The sequence below is a fragment of the Scyliorhinus canicula genome, chromosome 8, assembly GCF_902713615.1.
Source record: "Scyliorhinus canicula chromosome 8, sScyCan1.1, whole genome shotgun sequence".
NCBI classification, from domain to species: Eukaryota; Metazoa; Chordata; class Chondrichthyes; order Carcharhiniformes; family Scyliorhinidae; genus Scyliorhinus; species Scyliorhinus canicula.
Window position 1 is genome coordinate 166,306,260 of NC_052153.1, and position 25,821 is coordinate 166,332,080.

At 47.9% G+C, this 25,821-nt stretch overlaps 1 protein-coding gene across 2 annotated transcripts in view; it reads right to left on the bottom strand.

Moving 5' to 3' along the window:
- snx25 (sorting nexin 25) overlaps nucleotides 1–25,821 on the bottom strand; it is a 326,114-nt gene that overhangs the window by 66,327 nt on the left and 233,966 nt on the right. For both annotated transcript variants that reach the window (XM_038805657.1, XM_038805656.1), the window contains exons 8-9: nucleotides 14,719–14,903; nucleotides 4,614–4,745 (exon numbers count right to left, since the gene is read on the bottom strand). In XM_038805657.1, coding sequence (XP_038661585.1) covers nucleotides 4,614–4,745; nucleotides 14,719–14,903 — 317 coding nt within the window. The remainder of the gene's footprint in view (nucleotides 1–4,613; nucleotides 4,746–14,718; nucleotides 14,904–25,821) is intronic.

Consider the following 25,821-nt stretch of genomic DNA (forward strand, 5'->3'; position numbering starts at 1 on the left):
CTCTATCTGATGTGTTTCCCCCACTTGTTCTTGGGATACAGATGATACCGACAAGCCAATATTTATTGCCCACCCAAAATTGTTTTAAAGGCATTAGAATCATCCACACAGAATGGAATTAAGGTGACAAAGGCTTGGCCAGGGTTGCCGGTTCTTTATCCAAAAAGCATTTGTGAACCATTTTGGATTTGATTTATTATTGTCACATGTATTAGTATACAGTGAAAAGTATTGTTTCTTGCATGCTGTATAAACTATGCATACCGTACATAAGGAAGGAGAGACTGCAGAATATAATGTTACAGTCAGAGCTAGGGTGTAGAGAAAAGATCAACTTAATACGAGGTAGGTCCATTCAAAAGTCTGATGGCAACAGGGAAGAAGCTGTTCTTGAGTTGGTTGGTACGTGACCTCAAACTTTGGTATCTTTTTCCTGACGGAAGGAGGTGGAAGAGAGTATGTCCGGGGTGCGTGGGGTCCTTAATTATGCTGGCTGCCTTTCTGAGGCAGCGGGAATTATAGACGGAGTCAATGGATGGGAGGCTAGTTTGCGTGATGGACTGGGCTACATTCACAACCTTTTGTAGTTTCCTGCAGTCTTGGGCAGAGCAGGCTCCATACCAAGCTGTGACACAACCAGAAAGAATGCTTTCTATGGGGCATCTGTAGAAGTTGGTGAGTGTCGTAGCTGACATGCCAAATTTCCTTAGTCTTCTGAGAAAGTAGAGTTGTTGGTGGGCTTTCTTAACTATAGTGCCGGCATGGGGGGGAGAAAGACAGGCTGTTGGTGATCTGTACACCTAAAAACCTGAAGCTCTCGACCCTTTCTACTTCATTCCCATTGATGTAGACAGGGGCATGTTCTCCACTATGCTTCCTGAAGTCGATGATAATCTCCTTCGTTTTGTTGACATCGAGGGAGAGATTATTGTCGTCGCACCAGTTCACCAGATTCTCTATCTCATTCCTATACTCTGTCTTGTCATTGTTTGAAATCCGACCCACTACGGTGGTGTCATCAGCAAATTCTCGAAAACAAGGACTCCTACATCAGACTCCTATTTATTGACTACAGCTCCGCCTTCAACACCATAATCCCAGCCAAGCTCATATCAAAGCTCCAAAACCTAGGACTTGGCTCTCCACTCTGCAACTGGATCCTTGACTTTCTGACCAACAGACCACAGTCAGTAAGAATGAACACCAACACCTCCTCCACAATAGTCCTCAACACCGGTGCCCCGCAAGGCTGCGTACTTAGCCCCCTACTCTACTCCCTGTACACACACGACTGCATGGCAAAACTTGGTTCCAACTCCATCTACAAGTTTGCTGACGATACGACCATAGTGGGCCGGATCTCGAATAACGACGAGTCTGAATGCAGGAGGGAGATAGAGAACCTAGTGGAGTGGTGCAACGACAACAATCTCTCCCTTAATGCCAGCAAAACTAAAGAGCTGGTCATCGACTTCAGGAAGCATAGTACTGTACACACCCCTGTCAGCATCAACGGAGCCGAGGTAGAGATGGTGAGCAGTTTCAAATTCCTAGGGGTGCACATCACCAAAAATCTATCCTGGTCCACTCATGTCGACGCTATCACCAAGAAAGCACAACAGCGCCTTTACTTCCTCAGGAAACTAAGGAAATTGTGCATGTCCACATTAACCCTTACCAACTTTTACAGATGCACTATAGAGAGCATCCTCTCGGGCTGCATCACAGCCTGGTACGGCAACTGCTCGGCCCAGGACCGCAAGGAACTTCAGAGAGTCGTGAATACCGCCCAGTCCATCACACGAACCTGCCTCCCATCCATTGATTCCATCTACACCTCCCGCTGCCGGGGGAAAGCAGGCAGCATAATCAAGGATCCCTCCCACCCGGCTTACTCACTTTTCCAACTTCTTCCATCGGGCAGGAGATTCAGAAGTCTGAGAACACGGACGAACAGACTCAAAAACAGCTTCTTCCCCACTGTCACCAGACTCCTAAATGACCCTTTTATGGACTGTCCTCATTAACACTACACCCATGTCTGCTTCATCCGATGCCAATGCTTATGTAGTACATTGTATATATTGCGTTGCCCTATTATGTATTCTCATGTATTTTCTTGAATTCTGTTCAATTCCCTTTTCTTCCCATGTACTGAATGATCTGTTGAGCTGCTTGCAGAAAAATACTTTTCACTGTACCTCGGTACACGTGACAATAAACAAATCCAATCCAATCCAATCTGAAAATCGAGTTGGAGGGGAATTTGGCCACACAGTGATAGGTGTATAAGGAGTATAGTAGGGGGCTTTGGACACGGCCTTGTCGAGCACCGGTGTTGAGGATGATCGTGGAGGAGGTGCTGTTGCCTATCTTTACTGATTGTGGTCTGTGGGTTAGAAAGTTCAGGATCCAGTCGCAGAGGGAGGAGCAGAGGCCAAGGCACGGAGTTTGGGATGAGTTTTGTAGGAATGATGGTGTTGAAGACTGAGCTGTAGTGAATAAACAGGAGTCTGACATAGGTGTCTTTGTTATCTAGGTGTTCCAGGGGAGAGTGCAGAGCCATGGAGATGGCATCTGCTGTGGACCTGTTGCAGCGGTAGGCAAACTGTAGTGGATCAAGGCAATCTGGGAGGCTGGAGTTGATTCGTGCCATGACTAACCAGTTGGATTCTTCCAACAATTCAGCTTCTTTTATAGTATTTTTTGGTGCCAACCAACATATCGTCAGACATCTGAAATTAATTTTCACAATCTGCCCTGCAGGGATTCGAATCCACAGAGTCAAATACGAATTCTAATCCTTTAAAGACAGTTTCCAATGTTCTGATGAGAAGTCAGATTTATAAAAACTTAATTTCTCAGAATACCTATTAGCATGCTGTTAATGCTTCTTTCAAGAGTTACATTGCTAAATTCTGAACCTCCTGCATCTACCTAGCCATTTTTCCTATTGTGCGGACTGTCCTGCTACTTAATTTCCCATGTATCATTCACTTGCACTCCTTCTTATTATACTTCACTGAATTTGCTCTGTTACTCTGCCGAGATCTCATTTCTAGCCTCCTTTTTTAATCTTCATTCACGGGCATCATATTGGAGTCATATGTCGGCCAGACCAGGCAAGGATGGCAGATTTCCTTCCCTAAAGGACATTAGTGAATCAGGTGGGGTTTTAATGACAATCGACACTGGTTTCACGCCAGACTTTTAATTACAGATTTTTATTGATTTCAAATTTAACCATTCACCATGGTGGGTTTTGAAGCAGGGTCTCCAGAATCTTTACCCTGGGACTCTGGGTTACAAGTCCAGTGACAATACCACTATGCCCCCACCTTCTTTCACACTACGGTTCCTTGTTTCAGAATCAAACCATGCTAGACATCACAGTTATGGCCCAGTTCTCAAACTAACTTTGAAGAACAATTATAAATCTTCTATTATTTTTGGTTTTATTAAAATAAAGTAAGAGTAACCAACAATTTTTTTCCGATTAAGGGACAATGTAGCGTGGCCAATTCACCAATACTGCACATGTTTTTGGGTTAAGGGGGTGAGACCCACTCAGACACTGCAAAAATGTGCTAACTCCACACTGACAGTGACCCGGGGCCGGGATCGAACCCGGATCCTCGGGCGCCATGGGGCAGCAGTGCTAACCACTGCACCACTGTGCTGCCCTCCTGCCCCTATTATAAAGAATTAAAATTCAACCCAGGTCCCAGAGGGAAAAGAGCAGTATCTCGCTACCTATCAGTTGTTACGATTAGCATAATATAAACACCACCCATTGTAGGACCATTCTAAACCATTATGATATATTTAAGTCAGTTCTGCAAAGTGTTCTAAGAATACTGGGAGACATGAAAGTATGAAATGGGGATGTGTTTGTGTGAACAGTAGCCAACCAGTCCTAACAGTCATTAGTGGTTTGTGAAATGTTTATAATTATTGGGCAAAGTGTAATTTTTGAGAAAAACAAAGTGCATCATAAAGCTGTGTGGTGCCTAAGAGCGAGCTGTTGAATAATACATAATCAATAGGGTTAAATGATACCAGGGACTGCAACAATGATAAAAACACAAAATGCTGGAAACACTCAGCAGGTCACACAGAAGCTGTGGAGAGAGAAGCAGAGTTAATCCCTCAGCTTGATGGCCTTTCATCAGAACTGGGAAAAGATACAATTGATTTTGAACAAGGGGGTGGGTGGGACAAGGGCAAAAAGAGTGGGTGATAGGGGGGGGCAAAACAATTTCTCCTGTCTTCCACCCCGTCACAGACCTTGCTCACAACCTATTACATCTATAACATTTGCCCGTTTTGACGAAAGGTCATTGACCTGAAATGTTAACTCGGTTTCTCTCTCCACAGATGCTGCTAACCTCCTGAGTATTTCAGCATTTTCACTTTTTATTTCAGATTTCCAGTATCTGCTTTTTAATCGCTAGGAGAATTATATTAGGTATATGAATTTCTCAGCTGAGTATTGTCCATCACATCCAACATCCTTTGACATGTGCAAACCAAGGACCAGTTTTGCAAATATGATTTTGAATTTCCTTGGAACTCAAATTCAGCCCATTGTATGAAGTCAAAAGTCTTGTTACCTTGTTTGCATTTTTCAAGTATTCAACGGACTCCCAGAAGCTGATGAGAGCCCTCTTATCCATTCTTTCCATGTACACGCGGAAATGTTCCCTGTAGGACGGATTGGACAAGATTTCATCAAACTGAAGAATCTGTAAAACAAGATTGTAACGTGCTGTATTAATCAGAACTTTACTACACCACCTACAGCCCTTTCATTTCCACGGAGAGACTGATATTTTGTAATTTAAAGGATCTGATTTTTTTTAACAAATGGAAACATCCGCTGTCATGTTTAATTTAATTTTAAGCTTTGTATTTTTGCATGGCAAAATCTACATGAGCTTGCATCTGGTCTACATTTCCTCTTAGTATAAAGAAAGAATAAGGAATTACACAGCACCCTTTGCAAACTTGAAAATTAAAATTAAAATTGCTTGTCACAAGTAGGCTTCAATGAAGTTACTGTGAAAAGTCCCTAGTCGCCACATTCCGGCGCCTGTCCAGGGAGGCTGGTACGGGAATCGAACCGTGCTGCTGGCCTGCTTGGTCTGCTTTAAAAGCCAGCGATTTAGCTGAATGAGCTAAACCAGCCCCTCAGCCTTCAACGGTGCTTTTTGGCAAATGAAATATTTTAAGGTCGAGTCACTGCTGTAATTTATAGTTTCAGTTCAGCGTTGCAATTCCTACAACACTTCTCCACAATTCAGAGAGAAATAAAAATCAAAACATTCCAATCACCTAACTAAAGGGCCCCGCCAACATCACCATTTCCAAACAGGAAACAGAATTAAAGTATAATAGAATGGTTATAGCACAAAAGGTCATCATTCGGCCCATCAAGTCCAAGCCAGCTCACTGCAATAGCACCATTCGTGATTCCTCCACACAAATGCTAGGCAATGACTATCTCCAACAAGGGAGAATCTAACCATCGCCCTTGACATTCATTGGCATTACCATCGCTGAATTCCCCACTATCAACATCCTGCGGTTGTCATTGACCAGTAACTGGAGTAGCCAATAAATATTGTGGATACAGGAGCATGTCAGGGGCTAGGAATCAGCAAGCAACTCAGCAAGGCTCCTTACTCAGCATCATCCACGCTCTCATGACCACTACCATCTAAAACGACAAAGTCAGCAGACACATGGGCCCCTCCGAGTCACTTACCATCCTGAGTTGGAAACACATCGCTGTTGTTTCACTGTCACTGAGTCAAAATCCTGAAACTTTCTCCCTAACGGCACTGTGAGTGTACCTATGCCACAGGAACTGCAACAGTTCAAGAAGGCTGCTCATCACCACCTACTTAACAGAAATTAGGGATCGGCAATAAATGCTGGCTTAGTCAGTGACATCTTCATCCCGCATATGAACAAAAGAGAAAAAATCCTCATCCCTGGAACCATTTTCGTAAATATTTACTGCAACCTCTCTAATGGCTTTGCATTTTTCCCCAAATATGGTGCCCAGAACTGGATAAAATACATCAGTTGATGCCAAAGCAATGTTTGATAAAGCATTCTTTATGCTTATTAACCACTTTCACAACCCGCCTCACCACCTTGATGATTTGTGCACATATAGACTCTGGTGCCTCTGTTTCTGCGCTCCATTAAGAATTCCACCCTTTATGTTGTTTCTTTTTTCTTCCTACCAAACTGTGTCACTTCATACTGTTTGTCATCTGACTTCATCTGTCATGTGTTTGTCCATTCCACCAGCCTGCCTATGTTCTCTTGAAGTCCATCACTATCCTTCTTAGAACATAAGAACGAGGAGCAGGAGTAGGCCATCTGGCCCCTCGAGCCTGCTCTGCCATTCAATGAGATCATGGCTGATCTTTTGTGGACTCAGCTCCACTTTCCGGCCCAAATACCATAACCCTTAATCCCTTTATTCTTCAAAAAACCATCTATCTTTATCTTAAAAACATTTAATGAAGGAGCCTCAACTGCTTCACTGGGCAAGGAATTCCATTGATGCACAACCCTTTGGGTGAAGAAGTTCCTCCTAAACTCAGTCCTACATCTACTTCCCCTTATTTTAAGGCTATGGTCTGCTTTCACCCACCAGTGGAATATCCTGCCCACATCTATCCTATCTATTCCCTTCATAATTTTCTATGTTCCTATAAGATCCCCCCGCATCCTTCTAAATTCCAATGAGTACAGTCCCAGTCTACTCAACCTCTCCTCATAATCCAACCCCTCCAGCTCTGGGATTAACCTTCTTCTCACGGTTCACAATACTTTCAGGTTTTATGTCATTCTAAAATTTTGAAATTGTGCCCTGCACACCCAATCCAGATCACTAAGATCAAGAAAAGCAGTGTCCCTATGGCAGACGACTATTTACCTTCCTCCAGTTCAAAAAACTACCACTATTCTCTGTTTCCCATCACTCATAAACTTCATATCCATGCTGCCAGTGAGCCCTTTCTTCCAAGGGATGCAACTTTGCTGACACCCCTGTTGTGTGGCACTTCATCAATCGGATCTGCCGCAAGTTTTTAATTCCTCTCTGACCATGGGGAAAGTGCCGGAGGACTGGAGAGCAGTTACTGTTGTTCAACATTTCAAGAAGAGTAGTAGAGATAGACCAAGGAGTTACAGACCGATGAGTCTCACGTCAGTGAAGTAGAGAATTAATTTCCACTTGGAAAGGCATGTGTTGATTAGGGATAGTCAGCATGGCTTTTTCAGATGGTGGGCATGCCTAACAAAGTTGCTGGAACTTTTTGATAAAGTGATGAGTGCACGAATGATGGAAGTACAGTTGATGTAGTTTACATGGATTTTAGCAAAGCCTTTGACAAGGTCTGACATGGGAGATTGATTGAGAAGGTTGAAACACATGGAATTCAAGGAAACTTAACGAGATGGATCCGTTTAGTATGGGACACAAAGGGTAGTTGTAGAAGGCTGTTTGAGTAACTGGATGGCGGTGGCTAGCGGCATACCACAGGGATCAGTCCCGTATTTGTTTTTATATAATCAAAGAATTTACAGTGCAAAAGGAGGCCATTCGGCCCATCAAGTCTCCATCGGCTCTTGAAAGAGCACCTTAATTGGCGACGAGGGGCTTTTCACAGTAACTTCATTGCAGTGTTAATGTAAGTCTACCTGTGACAATAAAAGATTATTGTTATTACTTAAGCCTATCCCCACCCTATCTCCGTAACCCAACCTAACCTTTTTGGACACCAAGGGGCAATTTAGCATGGCCAATCCACCTAACCTGCACCTTTTTGGACTGTGGGAGGAAACAGGAGCACCCAGAGGAAACCCACGCAGACAGAGGGAGAACGTGCAGAGTCCGGACAATCACCCAAAGCTGTAATTGAACCTGGGTCCCTGGAGCTGTGAGGCAGCAGTGCTAACCACCGCCCCACCGTGCCGTCCAACTTGATTGCCTCCCCATCCACAAACATTCAGACCCTCCACCACCGATTTCAATAAATAGCAGGTGAAATCTCAGTTTAAAAAACTTTATTCAGCGGTCAAAAATAATTTAATAAAAATGCTCATAATAGTTAGAATTCTACATATTTAACATTTAAGCATCAAACCCATCTTCTCCAGTTGCTACCTGTGTTGTTGAATGCAGGCAGCAAGTTTTGCTTTAAATCCAGCATCTGTAGTGGTTTGCTTTTTGTTCCCTTGAACCGGGAAGGATTGCATAAGAAAATTTGTATTTTCCTGCATCCGAAATAAAAACAGAAAATGCCAAAAATTCTGAAGTCAGGCCGCAACCATTAGGAGAGAAACAAAACTAATGTTTCAGGTTGATAATCTCTCAGCAGCTGGATTAAAGACGACGGGCGGAATTCTCCACTCCCGGGAAAAATCGGGAGGGCCGTCGTGAACTCGGCCGAGTTTCACGACGGCCTCGGAGGCCGCTCCTCGCCCCCTATTCTCCCCTCCCGGCGGGGCTCGGAGCGGCGCTCCGTAAATCTCGGCCGCGGGGATGCCGCGCCGAGAATGATGCGGCCGGCGCACCTAATGCGTCAGCCACGCATGCACAGGTTAGCCGGCTCCAACTCCATGCGCGGCTGACGTCATGACGCTGACGGCACGAACCCGCGCATGCGCGGTGGCCGTCTTTCCCCTCAGCTGCCCCGCAAGACGTGGCGGCTTGATCTTGTGGGGCGGCGGAGGGGAAATAGTGCGTCCGATTTGGACGCCGGCCCGACAATCGGTGGGCACCGATCGCGAGCCTGTCCCCTCCCGAGCACAGTCGTGGTGCTCTTTCCTTGCTAGGCCACCTACAAGCCCCAAATGGGCTTCTCACTCCTGTTTCACAACGGCAGCGACCAGGTGTGTTTGCCGCCGTCGTGAAACGGGCGCGAACGGCAGGCCGCTCGGCCCATCCGGGTCGGAGAATTACCGTTCGCCGTGAAAAACGAGCGGTGGGGGGGGGGGAGAGAATCGCAGGGAGCACGAGGGGGCCGTGAATTTTGTCGGGGGGCCCTCCCGCGATTCTCCCACGCCACGTGGGGAGAGGAGAATCGCGCCCAGCATGTTTATTCGGCCAATGCAGTGCTTGGCCAGTTTTAAACAAGCACTGCAGTTGGGTAGCTCTTCCTTAATTTACATAGAAATTGAAATCTAGAGTTTGCCATTTCGGAGTAAAACTGTGGCCGCGTAATGTGAACCTCTGAAGTGTGACATTGAAAATTAGGTGTTTACACTTCTCCGTTTAGACTGCAGCTGCGTAAAACGCTGTAAGACTCCCTCGCATGTCATGAACAGTCACTTATTTTCAAACACAATGATATAAACAGTGTGATAATTAGTTAAGCATTTCTTAATTATATACACAACTTGAATCTGTTAAGTGCAGTCTTCTAGACCACACTACCATAATGAACCACTTAGTACACCAAAAGGGATTGGAAATCTTGTGACTAAGAGAAAACGAAAAATGCCACGGGCACGTAGAACACTAAAATGCTAGCATTCATCGTGTAGAGTGTCAAACAGGAAATTATGTGAAAGCCACCGGGGAGCTGAATTAGCCAGGCACTGCAAAAAAGTCATGTGGAAAGGTCATCAGTTTTGGGACAGCATCATTTGTAGAGTTGTGAGAACGCCGGAGAGAACAATTATTCAGACTAGAATGATGATGAAAGGTCACCAACCTGAAACATTAGCTCCACATCTCGTTTCGCAGACGCTGCCTGCCCTACTGAATATTTCGACCATTTTCTGCTTTTATGCTTAAAAAGTAAAAGTTGCCACACTTTTGAGGGTACAATTAAACTTTGGATGCTAGTTTGAGACTGCTAAGAACGAGGCAGAGATGGCAAATCCAAGTACGAATCTGCGTAATCTTTCGCTACATTAGAGATCGACACAGGCTCGGTTTGCAGGTTTACAGAGATGCTTAAACTTTCATGTCACTGAGGCACACTGGACAGCCGCAAGACCCTCTGATCACATCAGGATTATCATTTGACGATAACTGCAGTTGTTTATCAGTTATTTAGGTTGGCAACCCTCCCGGAATAGTCAGGATTAAAAATTAATTTCCTGGACACTGCATTAAGCAGGGAAATATAACCATGGGGGCATTAATAAAAGTGTCTTTTCAAGTGTTCTTGAACACTAATGTTTGTTAGTAATACAAAGATGAAGAGAGAGGAATAAAAGCTGCCTGGCTGGCTGCAGAGAATCGGCCAAATAAGTTTTCAAACAGAGTGTGTTTGCTTCCCAATTGGCATGGGAGTGTGGCAGCAAGGGGTAGGAGCCGGAGGTCATCTGTTCAAACATTCAGGAACTTGCAAAACAAGTCAGCAAACCTGGTCCACACTTTGTTGCCAACTAAGCATATCAAAGAATGACACAATACAGAAAGAGGCCTTCCAACCCATTGTGTCTATGCTGGCCGAGCTATCCAATTTATCTGACTCATTCCCCCACTGTCTTGCAGTCTTCTTCCCACCAACGCACTTATACAATTCCTTTCTGAAATTTAGTACTGAATGGATTGCCACCACTTTATTGCAGTCAGTCCAGGTCTTAACAACCTGATGTGCAAAAAAAAAACTAATCTCATCTCCAACTCTTTTGCTACCTTAAATCTTTATCTTCTGGTTAATGACCCTACAGCTACAGGGAGCAGTTTCTACTTATTTACTGCATTAAAATCCACATCTCTTATCAAAAATCCTTTCAACCCGCTCTGACACCGGGACGCGATTCTCCGCGGACTGGAGAATTGCGCGTGCACGCATGGTCGACGCGGCGCCAGTCGGGGGCCGTTGAAAGAGGCCCCCGCAACGATGCTCCGTGGTCGACCGGCCGAGTTCCCGCCAGTGTGGTTCTAACCTGGTTCCACCCAGCGGGAGCTCGGACTCGCGGCCGCGCTGGCCGTCCTGGTGCGGGGACCGGAGGGGGGGGGGGGGGGGGGGGGACCAGACTCCAAGGGGGGGCCTCCATGATGGCCAGGCCTGCAATCGGGGGCTACCGATCGGTGGGCGCACACGATCCGGGGGGGGGGGGGGGGGGGGGGCTATCTTCTTCCACACCAGCCCACTCTGTGACTCCGCCATGCGGCGCGGGGGCCGGCGCGAAAACAGCTGCCGCGCGCATGCGTGGATCCGCGGCCGGAAGTGCAGGGCCCTGTAGCAGCAGCAGGAGCTCCGGGGCGCACTGCGGGGCCCAGCTATCCCTCTTGAAATCGGAGATTCTCCAGACTTTTTGAAAAAAGTCTGAAGTGGTTAGCGTCCGTTTTCCGGCGGGTGTGGTTATATAGCCCCATTTTTGGAGAATCCCAGCCATGCTCTATGGCGAGTTTGCTATTAGCACAAGACAAATAGGTCAGTCACATCTGCAATACACGGATGAAATCCTAAGTTGACAAGAGCAAGTATCGATCAATGCATGCGAGTCCTTGCTGTTGATTGGAGAGCCTGGAGGCAAGTGATCAGGAATGGTGTGGTGGTGGTGAATGTAATATAGATGTATATATGTTAATTCACACTGTCTTTGTAAGCGCAGTAGCGCTATCCTACCACTAGGGGGAGTAGCGCTGGGAGCACTCAGGAACTTGTACTGGGCTCCACCCTTGGCTCCGCCCACGACTCCTCCCCCTAGTGCAGCTGTATAAATACCCATGTCCAGAGTCAGCCTGAGTTCACTATGAGTTCATCGACAGGTAACAGGCTGGCTCTGAAGTAAGTCGATTAAAGCCTAGATTCACATCGGAAACACATGTCTGGTGAATTGGTGGTTCCATCAGTGGTTAAATCAGAGAACAAAATAAACAATCAGATAGCAGCAGAGAGAACCCAGCAGAAGGAAATAACAGGCCATTGCTATTCATCCGTGCTAGCGGTGAAAGGGACTTTCATTCACGAATTGGACTCTGCAGCCACAGCAGACGTTATTCAATCCATAACCTAAACTATACCCAGGCACAGTCCATTGTCTCCCAAGACAGATGCCGACTAAGAGTGTAACTTCCTTTTAATTCGTTGTTAATAAAGCTAAGGACCCCATAACCTTTTCAAGAGCCTTGTCAACTTGTCCTGCCACTTTCAAAAGATTTATATGAACACAGACTCTATGATCTCTGTTTCTGCATTCCCTTTAAAATTATTCAATTTAATTTATATTGCCTCCCCACCTTCCTATGACCAAAATGTTCCTCGGCATTAAATTTCATCTGCCATTTTCTCAACTTATGCCCACTGTTTTAGAATCCTCCTTATTATTTACTCCATGGCCAAGTTTTGTGTCACCTGCAACCTTTGAAATTATCCCTATGTTCCCCGGGTGCTGCTCATTAATATACATGAAAATCAACAGTGATCTTATCAACTTGGCAAACACCATTGCACACTTCCTTCCAGTCTGAAGAATATCCATTCACTGATCATCTCAACGTTTTGTTCCTTAACCAATTTTGTATTTATATTGCCACTCTCCCTGCACTCTAATGGGCTTTAATTTTGTTTAAAAGTCTGTTGTTGGGACTTTGTCAAACAGCTTTCGGATGTCCATATATACATATACACAAAATCAACTGCATTACTGCATTATCCCCATCAACCCTTCTGTCACTTTAAAGAACTCAATCAAGTTAGTCAAATGCAATTTACCTCAAATAATTCCATATTGATTCAATTCTAGTCTCTAAGTGGTAATCATATGAAAGTTTAGTGGCATTGACCCTAAATTTATCTTTTATAATTTGAACGTGACCCCCTTATCCTCCTCCAAATTAAATTCCAAAAGTAGTATTGCATTAACTTTTTTCCATTCTTTTATTTTTCCATTCCTTTATCTATCTTAGATACTCTTTAAGGTCACTTCTGCGTTGCCACCTTAAGCTGAAAAGCCTACATCACTCTAACTTTTCTCCAAAACTCAGACTCCTGACTCTTTGATTAGCCTGTGGTTCTTCTCCACACTGCCTCCAGATGGTAATGCCTTCTTCGCGCCCAACACTGAACTGGACACAGCACCTGTGACGCAGTCTGATCAAGTTATGAATCAGAGAATTTCACATAGCGTTTACATTGCAAAAGGAGGCCATTCAGCCCATCGTGTCTGCACCGGCTCTCCAAATAGCAACTTACTTAGTTCTAATTTTCTCTTTTCTCCCATAACTCTTCACATTGTTCCTCATCAAATAACAGCCTAATTATTTTTTTTGAAAGCCTCGATTGCTCATTCTCTCAGGCAGTGCATTCCTAACATTAACCAATCACTGTATGAAAAAGATTCTTCTCCTTTTGTTTTTGCAAATTACCTGAAACCTGTGCCCTCTCATTCTCGATCCTTTCACGGGTGGGAAAGGTTTCTCCCTATCTACTCTGCCCAGACCCCTCATGATTTTAAATAGCTATGACAAGGAAATCAGTCCCAATTTCTCCAATCTATCTTCATAACTGGAGGGCATGGGAGAAACAGAGGATAAAAGAAACCACCAAAAGAGCACCTGGCCAAAGGGAAAACATACAATCAACCGGAGGTCAACACCAGTTAATTCCTTAGGGAAATTCCTTGACCGAAGTTAAGCTGCCTGGTTTAAATTTCAAACAATGCTTGGCAGTTAACGGACAGTCACCATCAACTTGTGCATTCTCCATGGTAATACCTCTACCAATCAGAGTTCACTTGCCACCTATCAAGTTTTCCGGCTTGTGCTCATCGGGAGAATTATTTCCCTTACATTGCATGTTTGCGAATGCCCTGATGAGGGGCTGGTTTAGCTCATTCAGCTAAATCGGTGGCTTTAAAGCAGACCAAGCTGGCCAGCAGCACGGTTCGATTCCCGTACCAGCCTCCCCGGACAGGCGCCGGAATGTAGCGACTAGGGGCTTTTCACAGTAACTTCATTGAAGCCTACTTGTGACAATAAGCGATTTTCATTTTCATTTCATTTCATGAGTACAAGCTGAAAAGCATTGACAAAAAATGTCTCCACTTTTCAGCAATACTCAAGTAACGGAAGTCCCTCATGATTGGGATAATTCTCTTGGATCTTTTCTGCACTCTCTCCAAATGCCTTCACGTCTTTCTAGAGTGCAGCGCTAAGTACTAGACGCAATATTCCAGCTGAGGTCTCGTCTTAAACAAGTTCAACATAACCTCCTTGCTCTTGTACTCAATGCTCCTATTAATAAAACCGAGGATACTGTATGCTTTATTAACCTCCCTCTCAGCCATCTTCAATGACTTACGCACACATGCACCTCGGTCCCTGTCATGAAAAGAAACGGAAGAAATAGTCAAAAATTAGAAATAGCAAATTGGGTTATGCTCAAGTCAGAGGGAAACAAATTAATAATTAATTATGTTCCTTCCTTGAAAAACATAACAGGATAGGTGGGAAAGTGAAAATGAGGATCAATCATGATCTCATTGAATGGTGGAGCAGACTCAATTCTGCTCCTACATATTATGGTCTTAATTGACAGTCTGGACCGCACTTCAGTCCTATTCTTCCACAAATTAAAGAAAAGTTTGTCAATACCGCTGAAGCGTCATTAAAATACGCCACAATTTTTATATCAAAGCTGGAAAGCGTGCACACTGTTGAAGTTCGTACAGATGTGCTTGCTCACCTTACTATGTCATGGAATCTCAAGCTATTCTCCTTCTTTTTACCTTTTGATTTGGAGGAGCATCGGCCTCATCACCATCTTCCTGCTGACCATACAATGGACCCCCAAGCAATTTTATTCGCTTTTCACACTGTTTCTTGGCAACTGTGAGCTGGTTGATGTACCTCTTCATATTGCGCGCTCGAAGGAGATCTGCTTTCATGGCAGCTGATTCTTTTCCTTTGCTATCTGCATTGGACATTAAAAGGAGAAAGGTGAAGGCTGAGACACTTCTTCAAAAATATAAGATTAATCACAAAAACCCAATCAAGGCCTTTTTGAAACAATTCCCTCAAAATATTCCAAATCTTTTGCCTGCTTCAGGAGTCCATCAATTGCATCATTTATACTGCCACAGCAACCTAAAATCTATTTACATTACTGGGAGAATGAAACAGGATTTAGAAAAGGTTACTAACATGACTGCAGTTAAACAGCCAACAAGGAAAACATTTTAGCTTCTTATCGGCAAATCCTTCCCTCCCCCTTAATTCTGTCACTCTTGAATTTCAGGTTGCAGGCTCCAGCAGTGGTGTCATTGGACTTGTGCGCATGCGGGGCCTAATGACCATGCACAGATGGGAATCGGTGGCCATCTTGCACTGGCAGGAGACACAGTGTATCAGAGACAAAAAGGTAGGAGAGCAAAGTAGCATCAAGGGAAATAATGATCAGAGTGTGACAGGAAAGCACAATGTACAAAGCTAAGAGCGCATATTAGCAAATAAGGGTAGAGATTACAGAAATGGTAAAATTGCAGAACAAAGGACCCTGGGCGGGATTCTCCTATGGCGAGTCAGAGTGTCCGCGATGGTGCTAACGGGCCACCGGCAGCATCGATTCAGGCCCCAAAAAGGGGCCAGCAGCGGGGCCGCGAGAAACGCGGTGGGCATGGCACCAGAGCGGCGCCGTCACCGCATGACAATAGGATGATGAGAGGCCGCATCATCATTTTATGTGCGCGATCCGCGCACAGGCCCCGACACAGAGAGATGGCCGCGCCCCGCCGTGCCGCTCCCACGTTCCGGGACAATGACCTGGAGACACTGCTGGACCCAGTGGAAGAGTGGAGGGCGATCCTGTGCCCACGAAGTGGCCACCGGCACCCGGCCAGCACAGTCTGGAGCAACTGGCGTGATGTGGGCATCGCCGTTAGCGCTGTGGAGCACACCCCACCCTCGAGAGAGCAGTGCCGCAAGGCAGCCAGGGTAAGTACCCCAAGAGTTCCCCCGGGACACACACCCCCCCCCCAACGCAGGTGGGGTGGGGGGGGGGGGGGGCACCACATATCACACCGCCCTTGCGAGCTGCCATGGCGTGGTGCCCAGTGTCGTCGCCCCAGTGATAATGTTGCCAACATCTGCGCGTCTTGCTGCTGACCGCCTAACTCTGATGGTTTCCCCACCCGCAGGGTAAGACAGCCCACAACTATACTGAGTGTGCAAGAACCGGAGGGGGAAATCACCTGTTCTGCACCCCCTGACTGTCCATGAGCAGAGGGCCCTGGACCTCGCTGGGGGAGGAGCCACCTGGGAGGTAGAGCCATGCCAGATCGGAGGCGTAGTACCAAGTGAGACTCCCCTGCCTGGCTACACTCCCTCAGCCCCTCACCTCCCCGTCCCCCTCACACTGCACCCCCTTGCACTATCCCCTCCACCCCTAACCCCCCTCACACTCCACCCCTAACCCCTCCTCACACTCAACCCCCTCACACTGCCCCCTCCACCCCTAACCCCTCCTCACACTCCAGCCCCTCACACTGCCCCCTCCACCCCTAACCCCTCCTCACACTCCACCCTCTCACACTGCCCCCTCCACCCCTAACCCCCCTCACACTGCCCCCTCCACCCCTAACCCCCTCACACTCCACCCCCCTCACACTGCCCCCTCCACCCCTAACCCCTCCTCACATTCCACCCCCTCACACCACCCCCTCCACCCCTAACCCGCCTCACTCCACCCCCTCACACTGCCCTCTCCACCCCTAACCCCTCCTCACATTCCACCCCCTCACACCGCCCCCTCCACCCCTAACCCGCCTCACTCCACCCCCTCACACTGCCCTCTCCACCCCAACCCCTCCTCACACGCCACCCCCTCACACTGCCCCCTCCACCCCTAACCCCCCTCACACTCCACCCCCTCACACTGCCCCCTCCACCCCTAACCCCCTCACACTGCCCCCTCCACCCCAACCCCCTCACACTGCCCCCTCCACCCCTAACCCCCCTCACACTCCACCCCCTCACACTGCCCCCTCCACCCCTAACCCCCCTCACACTCCACCCCCCTCAGTGCCCCCTCCACCCCTAACCCCCTCACACTCCACCCCCCTCAGTGCCCCCTCCACCCCTAACCCCCCTCACACTCCACCCCTAACCCCCCTCACACTCCACCCGCTCACACTGCCCCCTCCACCCCTAACCCCTCACCCCTCCTCACATTCTACCCCCTCACACTGCCCCCTCCACCCCTAACCCCTCCTCACACTCCAGCCCCTCACACTGCCCCCTCCACCCCTAACCCCTCCTCACATTCCACCCCCTCACACTGCCCCCTCCACCCCTAACCCGCCTCACTCCACCCCCTCCACCCCAACCCCTCCTCACACTCCACCCCCTCACACTGCCCTCTCCACCCCTAACCCCTCCTCACACTCCACCCCCAACCCCCCTCACACTGCCCCCTCCACCCCTAACCCTCACACTCCACCCCCTCACACTGCCCCCTCCACCCCTAACCCCCCTCACACTCCACCCCCCTCAGTGCCCCCTCCACCCCTAACCCCTCCTCACACGCCACCCCCTCACACTGCCCCCTCCACCCCTAACCCCTCCTCACTCCACCCCCTCACACTGCCCTCTCCACCCCTAACCCCTCCTCACACTCCATCCCCTCACACTGCCCCCTCCACCCCTAACCCCATCTCACACTGCACCCCCTCCCCCCCTCACACTCCACCCCCTCACACTGCCCTGTCCACCCCCTCACACCCGACTCCGCGTGAGTAATGACACATGCTTTATTGTGTATTCCAGGGCCAGCCGACGATCGTCCCGGATTGTCTCAGACAAGCCAGCGCAGTCCAGGTCCACGTCCATCTGCCGACAGGGATGCACGCCAGAGAGGGGAAGGAAGATGGACAGGAGGACCCTCTTCCGAGACGGGCCACAGGAGACGGACGCACAGAGGACCGACACAAACTACTCTGACGAACACAAGACAGACAGTCAGGACACTGACGGCCATGAGACGGACGCACAGAGGACCGACACAAACTACTCTGACGAACACAAGACAGACAGTCAGGACACTGACGGCCATGAGACGGACGCACAGAGGACGGGGAATCTGGACAGTGACGCACAGAGGACGGGGACTCTGGACAGTGACGCACAGAGGACGGGGACTCTGGACAGTGACGCACAGAGGACGGGGACTCTGGACAGTGACGCACAGAGGACGGGGACTCTGGACAGTGACGCACAGAGGACGGGGACTCTGGACAGTGACGCACAGAGGACGGGGACTCTGGACAGTGACGCACAGAGGACGGGGACTCTGGACAGTGACGCACAGAGGACGGGGACTCTGGACAGTGACGCACAGAGGACGGGGACTCTGGACAGTGACGCACAGAGGACGGGGACTCTGGACAGTGACGCACAGAGGACGGGGACTCTGGACAGTGACGCACAGAGGACGGGGACTCTGGACAGTGACGCACAGAGGACGGGGACTCTGGACAGTGACGCACAGAGGACGGGGACTCTGGACAGTGACGCACAGAGGACGGGGACTCTGGACAGTGACGCACAGAGGACGGGGACTCTGGACAGTGACGCACAGAGGACGGGGACTCTGGACAGTGACGCACAGAGGACGGGGACTCTGGACAGTGACGCACAGAGGACGGCCAAACAGATGATGGACAGACCGGTCACGGCCCCTCACATGGGCCGGGCACAACGTCCATAGGTCCAAGGCTCGACCAAGGAGACCCCAGACCTGGGGTCCGATGAGGACATGGACCTTGCGTCACTGCTGTCACCCACACCCTCCACCATCGCAGATACACTCACCTCGGTTGGGCGCATTAATGATGAGGCTTCTGGTACACTCACTGGTGCGCACCACACAGCCGAACCAGTACAGCAGGTGGAGGTAGCAGCAGCCGAGGGGCTGGATGGTCGGAGGGCAGCCCAGCCCCAGCATCCAGCTGCCGCCCAGATGGTTCCCGGGTTCCTGGACTTACCAGACCCACCCACAGACCCACTGCGTTTGGAAACCCAGGGAGTGGACAATGGGATGACGGCCGCCTTCCAGCACCTGCAGACGCAGCTGGAGGAGTCCACCCCCATCCAGGAGCAGGGAGTGGTGCCGGTCATGGCTGCCACCCAGGTCGACACCGCACTGGTGGCGTCCGTGGTGGAGGCAGTGGGGGCAACGGTTTTTGCCACGGGTCAGGTTCTGAAAGGCGTGGGGTTTCATGTGCACACGTCATCCGTGGCCCAGGACAGGGCTGCCATCTCTCAGGCAGCCATGTCCCAGAGCCAGCTGGACATTGCCACCGCGCTCCGGGCTCTGGCCGAGTCTCAGCAGGCCATGGCTGAGAGCATTGGCCCCCTTGCTCACATGCTGGTTGGCGTCACACAAGCCCAGAGGGAGGTTGCACAGTCCCGGACAGGGATGACACACTCCCTGAGCTCCATCGTTGTGAACCTGATCAATGCCACAGCGGGCCTCCAGGACTGGCAGCGCCAGGTGTCGGTGATGCCACGGCACTCATCTCCTCTTGCACAACCATCCCATAGGAAGGCCCAGGGGCCACCGGGCTCCCCGAGGGAGGAGAAGGTGCTAGGGCCCGTCCTGGTGACTCATGCAAGGGAGGTCCCGGAACACTCGAACTCCCCCTTTTCCGTCCCTGGTGCATCTGGTGGGCAGCGGGCAGAACAGGGTGGCACCACACCATCCAGCACGCCCGCCAAGCAGCCTGGTCCATCCAAACCGGGCGGCCCCAGGAAACGCATGCCAATAGGGAGCCAAGTTGCAAGGCAGGAGTCTCAGCAGTCCGCCTCCACTCCTGCTGTACTGTCTGGGGGAAACACCAAGGCGCAGTGGTGGAGCTCGTAATGCAAAGAAGTTCGACATGCAGTAAGTTGGCACGGGTGCAGGGCACAGCTAGGTTATAGGGGCTAGGGCACTTGTATGTGAATGTCACAATTAAAGTCACTGTTACACCAAACCTAGATGCCTCTGTACTATGTCCGGTGTCTGAGAGGTTGTGAAGTGGACCGAGTGGCGCTGGGGTCGAAGTTCGGAACAACGGTGAAGCAGGGTGTGTGTGTCCCCCCAACCCCCCGTCGTCCTCGGAACACCGACGCCAGCTGCGCCACATGGCCATGTGATGGAGTGTCCGTGACGCATAAAGTGACCCCCAGGTGTAGCTGTGGCCATGAGTCAGACATTGTCTAACGTTCCGGAGCTCACAGCTCATCGCAGAGCAGGTTGACATCATTCAACATGGCACTGATCACACCCGCTTACACAAGCAATTGTGTGAGACCATCCTGTTGTGCCGCAGGTGTACGGTGCTGTGAAAGTGGTGGTGTGGGAGCTAGGGTTGCCGGATGGTGCGGGAGGTGGGGGGTGCGTTTGGGCAGAACAGTGATGCAAGTGCCTTGCTTCTGAGATAGTAGGCGCATTGATTTTCATTTTCTAAAATTCCCTAGAATCTGCAAAAGTCCCATCAGATTGGAAAATAGTGAATGTGACTCCTAAATTCAAGAAAGCAGGAAGCAAGAAATTACAAGCCATTTAGCTGAACATCTGTCAGAGGGGAAAGTTACTGAAGTTACAGCGAGGCACTTGTAAAATCTCATAGAATCGGGCACTGTGAACATGGTTTTGTGAAAGGGAAATTATCTTCGATTAATTTATTGGCATTCTTTGATAAAGTAAACGGCAACATGGTTAAGGGGTAATTGTGGACATGCTGCACTTGGATTTTCTGACGGTATTTGGCAAGGTGCCTAATCAATGATTACTAAGTGATAATGCAATCACATCCTTAAAAACCTTCTAAGATTGTAGAATTATGTTCATCAATCACACCACCTCAACCATTTTTAAATATGTTACAGGAGAGTAACTTACACACTGACCCAAGTTATGGATGTTTGCAGTTTTATTACAGAAATATAAATTCTAAAATAAAAAAAACCGTGGGGGCACAATGGTTAGCATTGCTGCCTCACAGTGGCAAGGACCCGGGTTTGATTCCGACCTTGAGTGACTCTCTGTATGGGGTCTGCACATTCTCCCAGTGTCTGCGTGTGTTTCCTCCGGGTGCTCCGGTTTCCCCCCCACAGTCCAAAGATGTGCAGGTTAGGTGGATTGGCCATGCTAAATTGCCCCTTAATGCCAAAAACATTTTGTGGGGTTACAGGGATAGTGTGAGGCTGTGGGCCTAGGCATGTTGTTCTTTCGGAAGGGTCTGTGCAGGCTCAATGGGTCGAATGGCCTCCTTCTGCATCGCACTGATTCTATGACTTAATTGAATAATGTGTTTTTTTTTTAAAACTGAACACTACAGTCAGTCTGCTGGGCAAGTTAATGCTGTTGTCAGAAAGACTGTGATGGGAGGAAATATGGAACCACTTCTTCCTTCATCTGTATGATCAGTATCATGAACTTACAATACACCAAGATCCATGTGCCCCATCTAAATATTTATTTGAATTTTTTTTTGGCTATTTAATAAGCTACCAAGAAACCTATGATCAACCCACTGGAAAGGATAGACATAGTGCAGTGGCACATATTCATGTGGATGGGTTCACTTGCTTTTTTTTTAATATACAAATTTAGAATACCCAATTATGGATTTATTTTTCCAATCCACCTAACCTGCACATCTTTGGTTTGTGAGGGTGAAAGCCACGCAGACATGGGGGGAGAATGTGCAAATTCCACACGGACAGTGACCCAGGGCCGGGATTCGAGCGCAGGTCCTCAGCGCCTCAGTCCCAGTGCTAACCACTGCGCCACATGCCGCCCTCGCTTCCTAACCGTAATGGACAGATTCAAAGAATGGAGAGTCTCTGGGTCACTAACCATCATCCTTCATAAAACACATGCTCAAAGAAAAGTAGCTCAAGTGGATCATCTCTATAATGTAGGTCAATGACCTTCCAAGCAATTAATTTCTCACTGTATCACTTCCATTGTTCTGAGTAAACTCCTAGATGAACAGCATGTGTGGGGAAGTCGGAAGCACAACATCTACAGAAATTTTCACCTCCTGTTATACTCAGGTCAACAACAAACTTCCATGAAATCCATCGTCCAACAGATTTCTGTCCTTTCCAGTTGAAGGAAGCACAGCAAATTGAATATCTGCATTTGGATTAAGGATTAAGGTCTGTTTTGCAAGAAGATTAGACCTCAAAACTGCACACACAATATTGCCGATCCAGAACACTGAACAACAGCATTCGCAGAAGAACTGTACTGTAAACAATCAAGATGCAAATGTAGTAAATCAGCAATTAACAGATCTAATGATCATCAAAATGAGTATCATTACGGCCATAATCACCAGAATTTTTGGATTTTTCAAGGAAACCCATAATAAAACTTCCGCTTCACAGCGCATTACTTCCATCGTTGAACGCATTACAAACAAACATTCTGAAAATCTAGTTCTTTCAACAGTAATTGCTTGAATAACAGGTCACGCTGAGAGCACAGCTACACAATTACTCCAAGAGCTGGGTGCCTTACCAAGCTCCCCTGAACTGGTAATGAGTCAGCACCACAAAATTAAAACGCTCTTCATCAATCTAATGGAGGTGAATATTAAGTTAAAATTATACAGCACCTTTGTCGGACCATACTGTGCATCATTCTGATCTGCGTATTAGAGGAAGGATGTTGAAGTACTGGGAAAAATGCAAAAAAGGACTTACAAGGAGATACTGGAACTGAGAAGGTACTGTCAAGGAAGACTGAAAGGCTGGGGTTCTCTTTAAAAACAAAACTGAGAAATTACCTGACAGGCTATTAAAATTATGAAGAGGTTCATTACAGTAATCCTGAGAGCATATTCCCATTCGTCAGGGAGTCCAACACTAGGGGGCATAAATACAATTAGCTACTAATAAACGTGCGAAGGAATTTAGGGGGAAGCTTTTCAATCAGAGTGAGAATATGGAGCTTACTACCATCGAGTAATTGAGGCAAATAGCATTGATGCATTTAAGGGAAAGCTGGAAAGTACATGAGGGAGAAAGGAATGAAAGCAGATGTCGATCGGGTCAGATAAAGAAAGGTGGAGGAGATTTTGCATGCCACATTATCATATGAATGGCCTGTTTCTGTGCTGAAACATTCTATGTAATTACACAATGCTTTAATAGAAAGGTTAAATGTTCTATTCTTGTGCAAAATGCAGAAGCTTATTTTGCTTTCAGAGTACATTTGCCGCATTAGATTGATTCTGTAGAATGACACAAACTTACTTGTCAAATACCGTTAATTTAGTAGATGAACAGTTTTGACTGATTTCCAAGCAAACCATCGCACTTTGAATCCCAAAATGTAAGATGCAAAGTATTTGCATCAGTGGGTGAATGGTTAGCTACCATGCGAGTTATTCAAAGTGAGAGAGAAAAATATGCCAGCTTGAAAGCAAAGGGGACAATTTGACATATGATGACTCACTGCTGTATTCATGGTTGACGTCAGCCAACAGCAGCTGACGACAGTAATAGTGCATCAGCTACAGGACTTAGGACTCCAAAAAAAAACCCAAGGCACAGCAGCATTCCATAAATGATTCAACGTTTGGGTTTGGACCCATGCAATAGATGAGAATGGGGGCAGTCGGGTCAAAAGAGTTAAGATTTTAAGGATTAATACAAAGTGGAAGGGTTTGGACATGGCTGTTGAATATGGGAACCAAATTAATTAAGGCTTCTGCCAGACTTGGTGCAACAAAGGGCGGGGGAGGGTGGGGGGGGGGGGGGGGGGGGAGATCTGGGTGAAGTACACTGTTCAGCAGAGTATGCAAGTCAGCCTTAGGCCTAGGTTTGTAAGTAAGGATTTTAAAGTCAATGGGCTCGGGGCAGGGAACTAACCAATGCTGGTAAGGACAAGAGCTGCAAGTGAACAGTGATTTACGCAGGGTGGGATGCAGATAACTGTGTTCTGAACAAGTCAGCATTAGGAAAGAGCAGAGCCTGTGAGGCTACCATCAATGATCCCAGAGAAGTTGGGTATGGAGGTGACAAAGGTATGAAGGAAGTCAGGGCAAAGGAGGATCATTTTCAGGGTTAGAAGTAAATCACTTTCATGACTAACAGACTCTGACGATGAGGTGGGTCAAGCAGAATGTCAAGTTCGAGTTGGAAACCAGAAAGTGGATAGAATACCGGAACAATCCCTCTGGCAGAAGACAAACAGGATGTGTCGCCTATGTTAAGATACTGACAGTTCTCACTCATCCTCTGCTGGTCAACAGGCAGTCAGAGAGCATAGCAACAGTTGTGGCATCAAGAAATAAATTTGGATATCTTTGGGATTTGATGAGGGAGTACTGGAACAGGCAGATCGTGAGGGTCGGACAGTGAAGAGCTGTCCCAGTATCTCAGAGGGAAGAGGGTGGGTTTGCAAAATGTGGAGTTTTGGAAATTAGACTGGATTAAGGGCAGGCTTTTTAAAGAGATACATGATGACATGGGTTAGAAAGGGGAGAAGGGAAAGAAAAACACAATGCTGAAATAAAAGTCAGCAAACAATGTTGGAAAGTACTGGGTCAAAAAGATCAAAGCCATTAGCACCCCTACTTTCCTTGGCCTAACCAGTAGTGGAAGTGACATCAACTATGTTCCACTCTCTGGCGCTCCCTTGCCCTTTTCTGTCTTCTCAAAGATTGCCTTTCAGGATTCCTTTGCCGCCACAGTGGTACAGTGGTTAGCACTGCTGTCTCACAGTGCCAGTGTCCCGGGTTCAATTCCGGCCTCGGGTGACTATCTATGTGGAGTGTGCATGTTCTTCCTGTGACGGTATGGGTTTCCCATGGGTGCTCTGATTTCCTCCCACAGTCCAAAGATGTGCAGGTTAGGTGGATTGGCCTTGCTAAATTGCCCCGTAAGTGTCCAGGGGTGTGCAGGTTCGGTTATGGGGATAAGGTGGAGTGGGTGGACAATGGGCGTGGGAGCAGACCTGGGTAGATTATCATTAAAAAGATAGGACTATGGAAAGATGCTGCCAGAAATAAAGGGCTGGATTCTCCAGTGCCCCTGTCGCATGTTTCTCGGCAGCGCGCAGTTCGCTGGAGGTGGGATTCTCTACTTCCGCTGCCTCAATGTGATTCCCCATCTCAGCCACCCGACGCCACAGGGAAATCAGTGGGCAGGGATGTTCTGCTGGCGGGAAAAGAGTCCCAAAGGCCAGAGAATTCCGGCCGTTGCATAATAGGGGCTGATTGAGCACACTGGGCTAAATCGCTGGCTTTTAAAGCAGACCAAGGCAGGCCAGCAGCACGGTTCAATTCCCATACCGGCCTCCCCGAACAGGCGTCGGAATGTGGCGACTAGGGGCTTTTCACAGTAACTTCATTGAAGCCTACTCGTGACAATAAGCGATTTTCATTTCATTTTCAATTCAGCAGAAATGTAATGAAAGAGAAAAGGAAGTACGGAAGTGGAGAGAATATATTTTTTGAAAAAATATTTTAATTCTCCTCCTTTTTCATATTTTCTCCCAAATTTACACCCACCAACAATAAACAATAATCAGTGACAAATATGTCAATCCCCATATCAATAACAACGATCCCATCCTCCCACCAAACCCCAAATATTAGCCCGCATGTTCACACAAACAAATGGCGAAAAGGAATTAGGGATCACCCATAGTTGCCATTAACACACAAAGCCCCCCACCCCCACCCTCCGAACCACACGCCCCAACTAATGTTCGATGTTCCCCAGTTCATGAAAGTGCATAACGAATAATGCCCATGAATTGTAGAACTTCCATCCTTCCCCTCAGTTCAAACTTAACCTTCTCAAGAGTGAAGAATTCCAACAGGTCCTCCCAC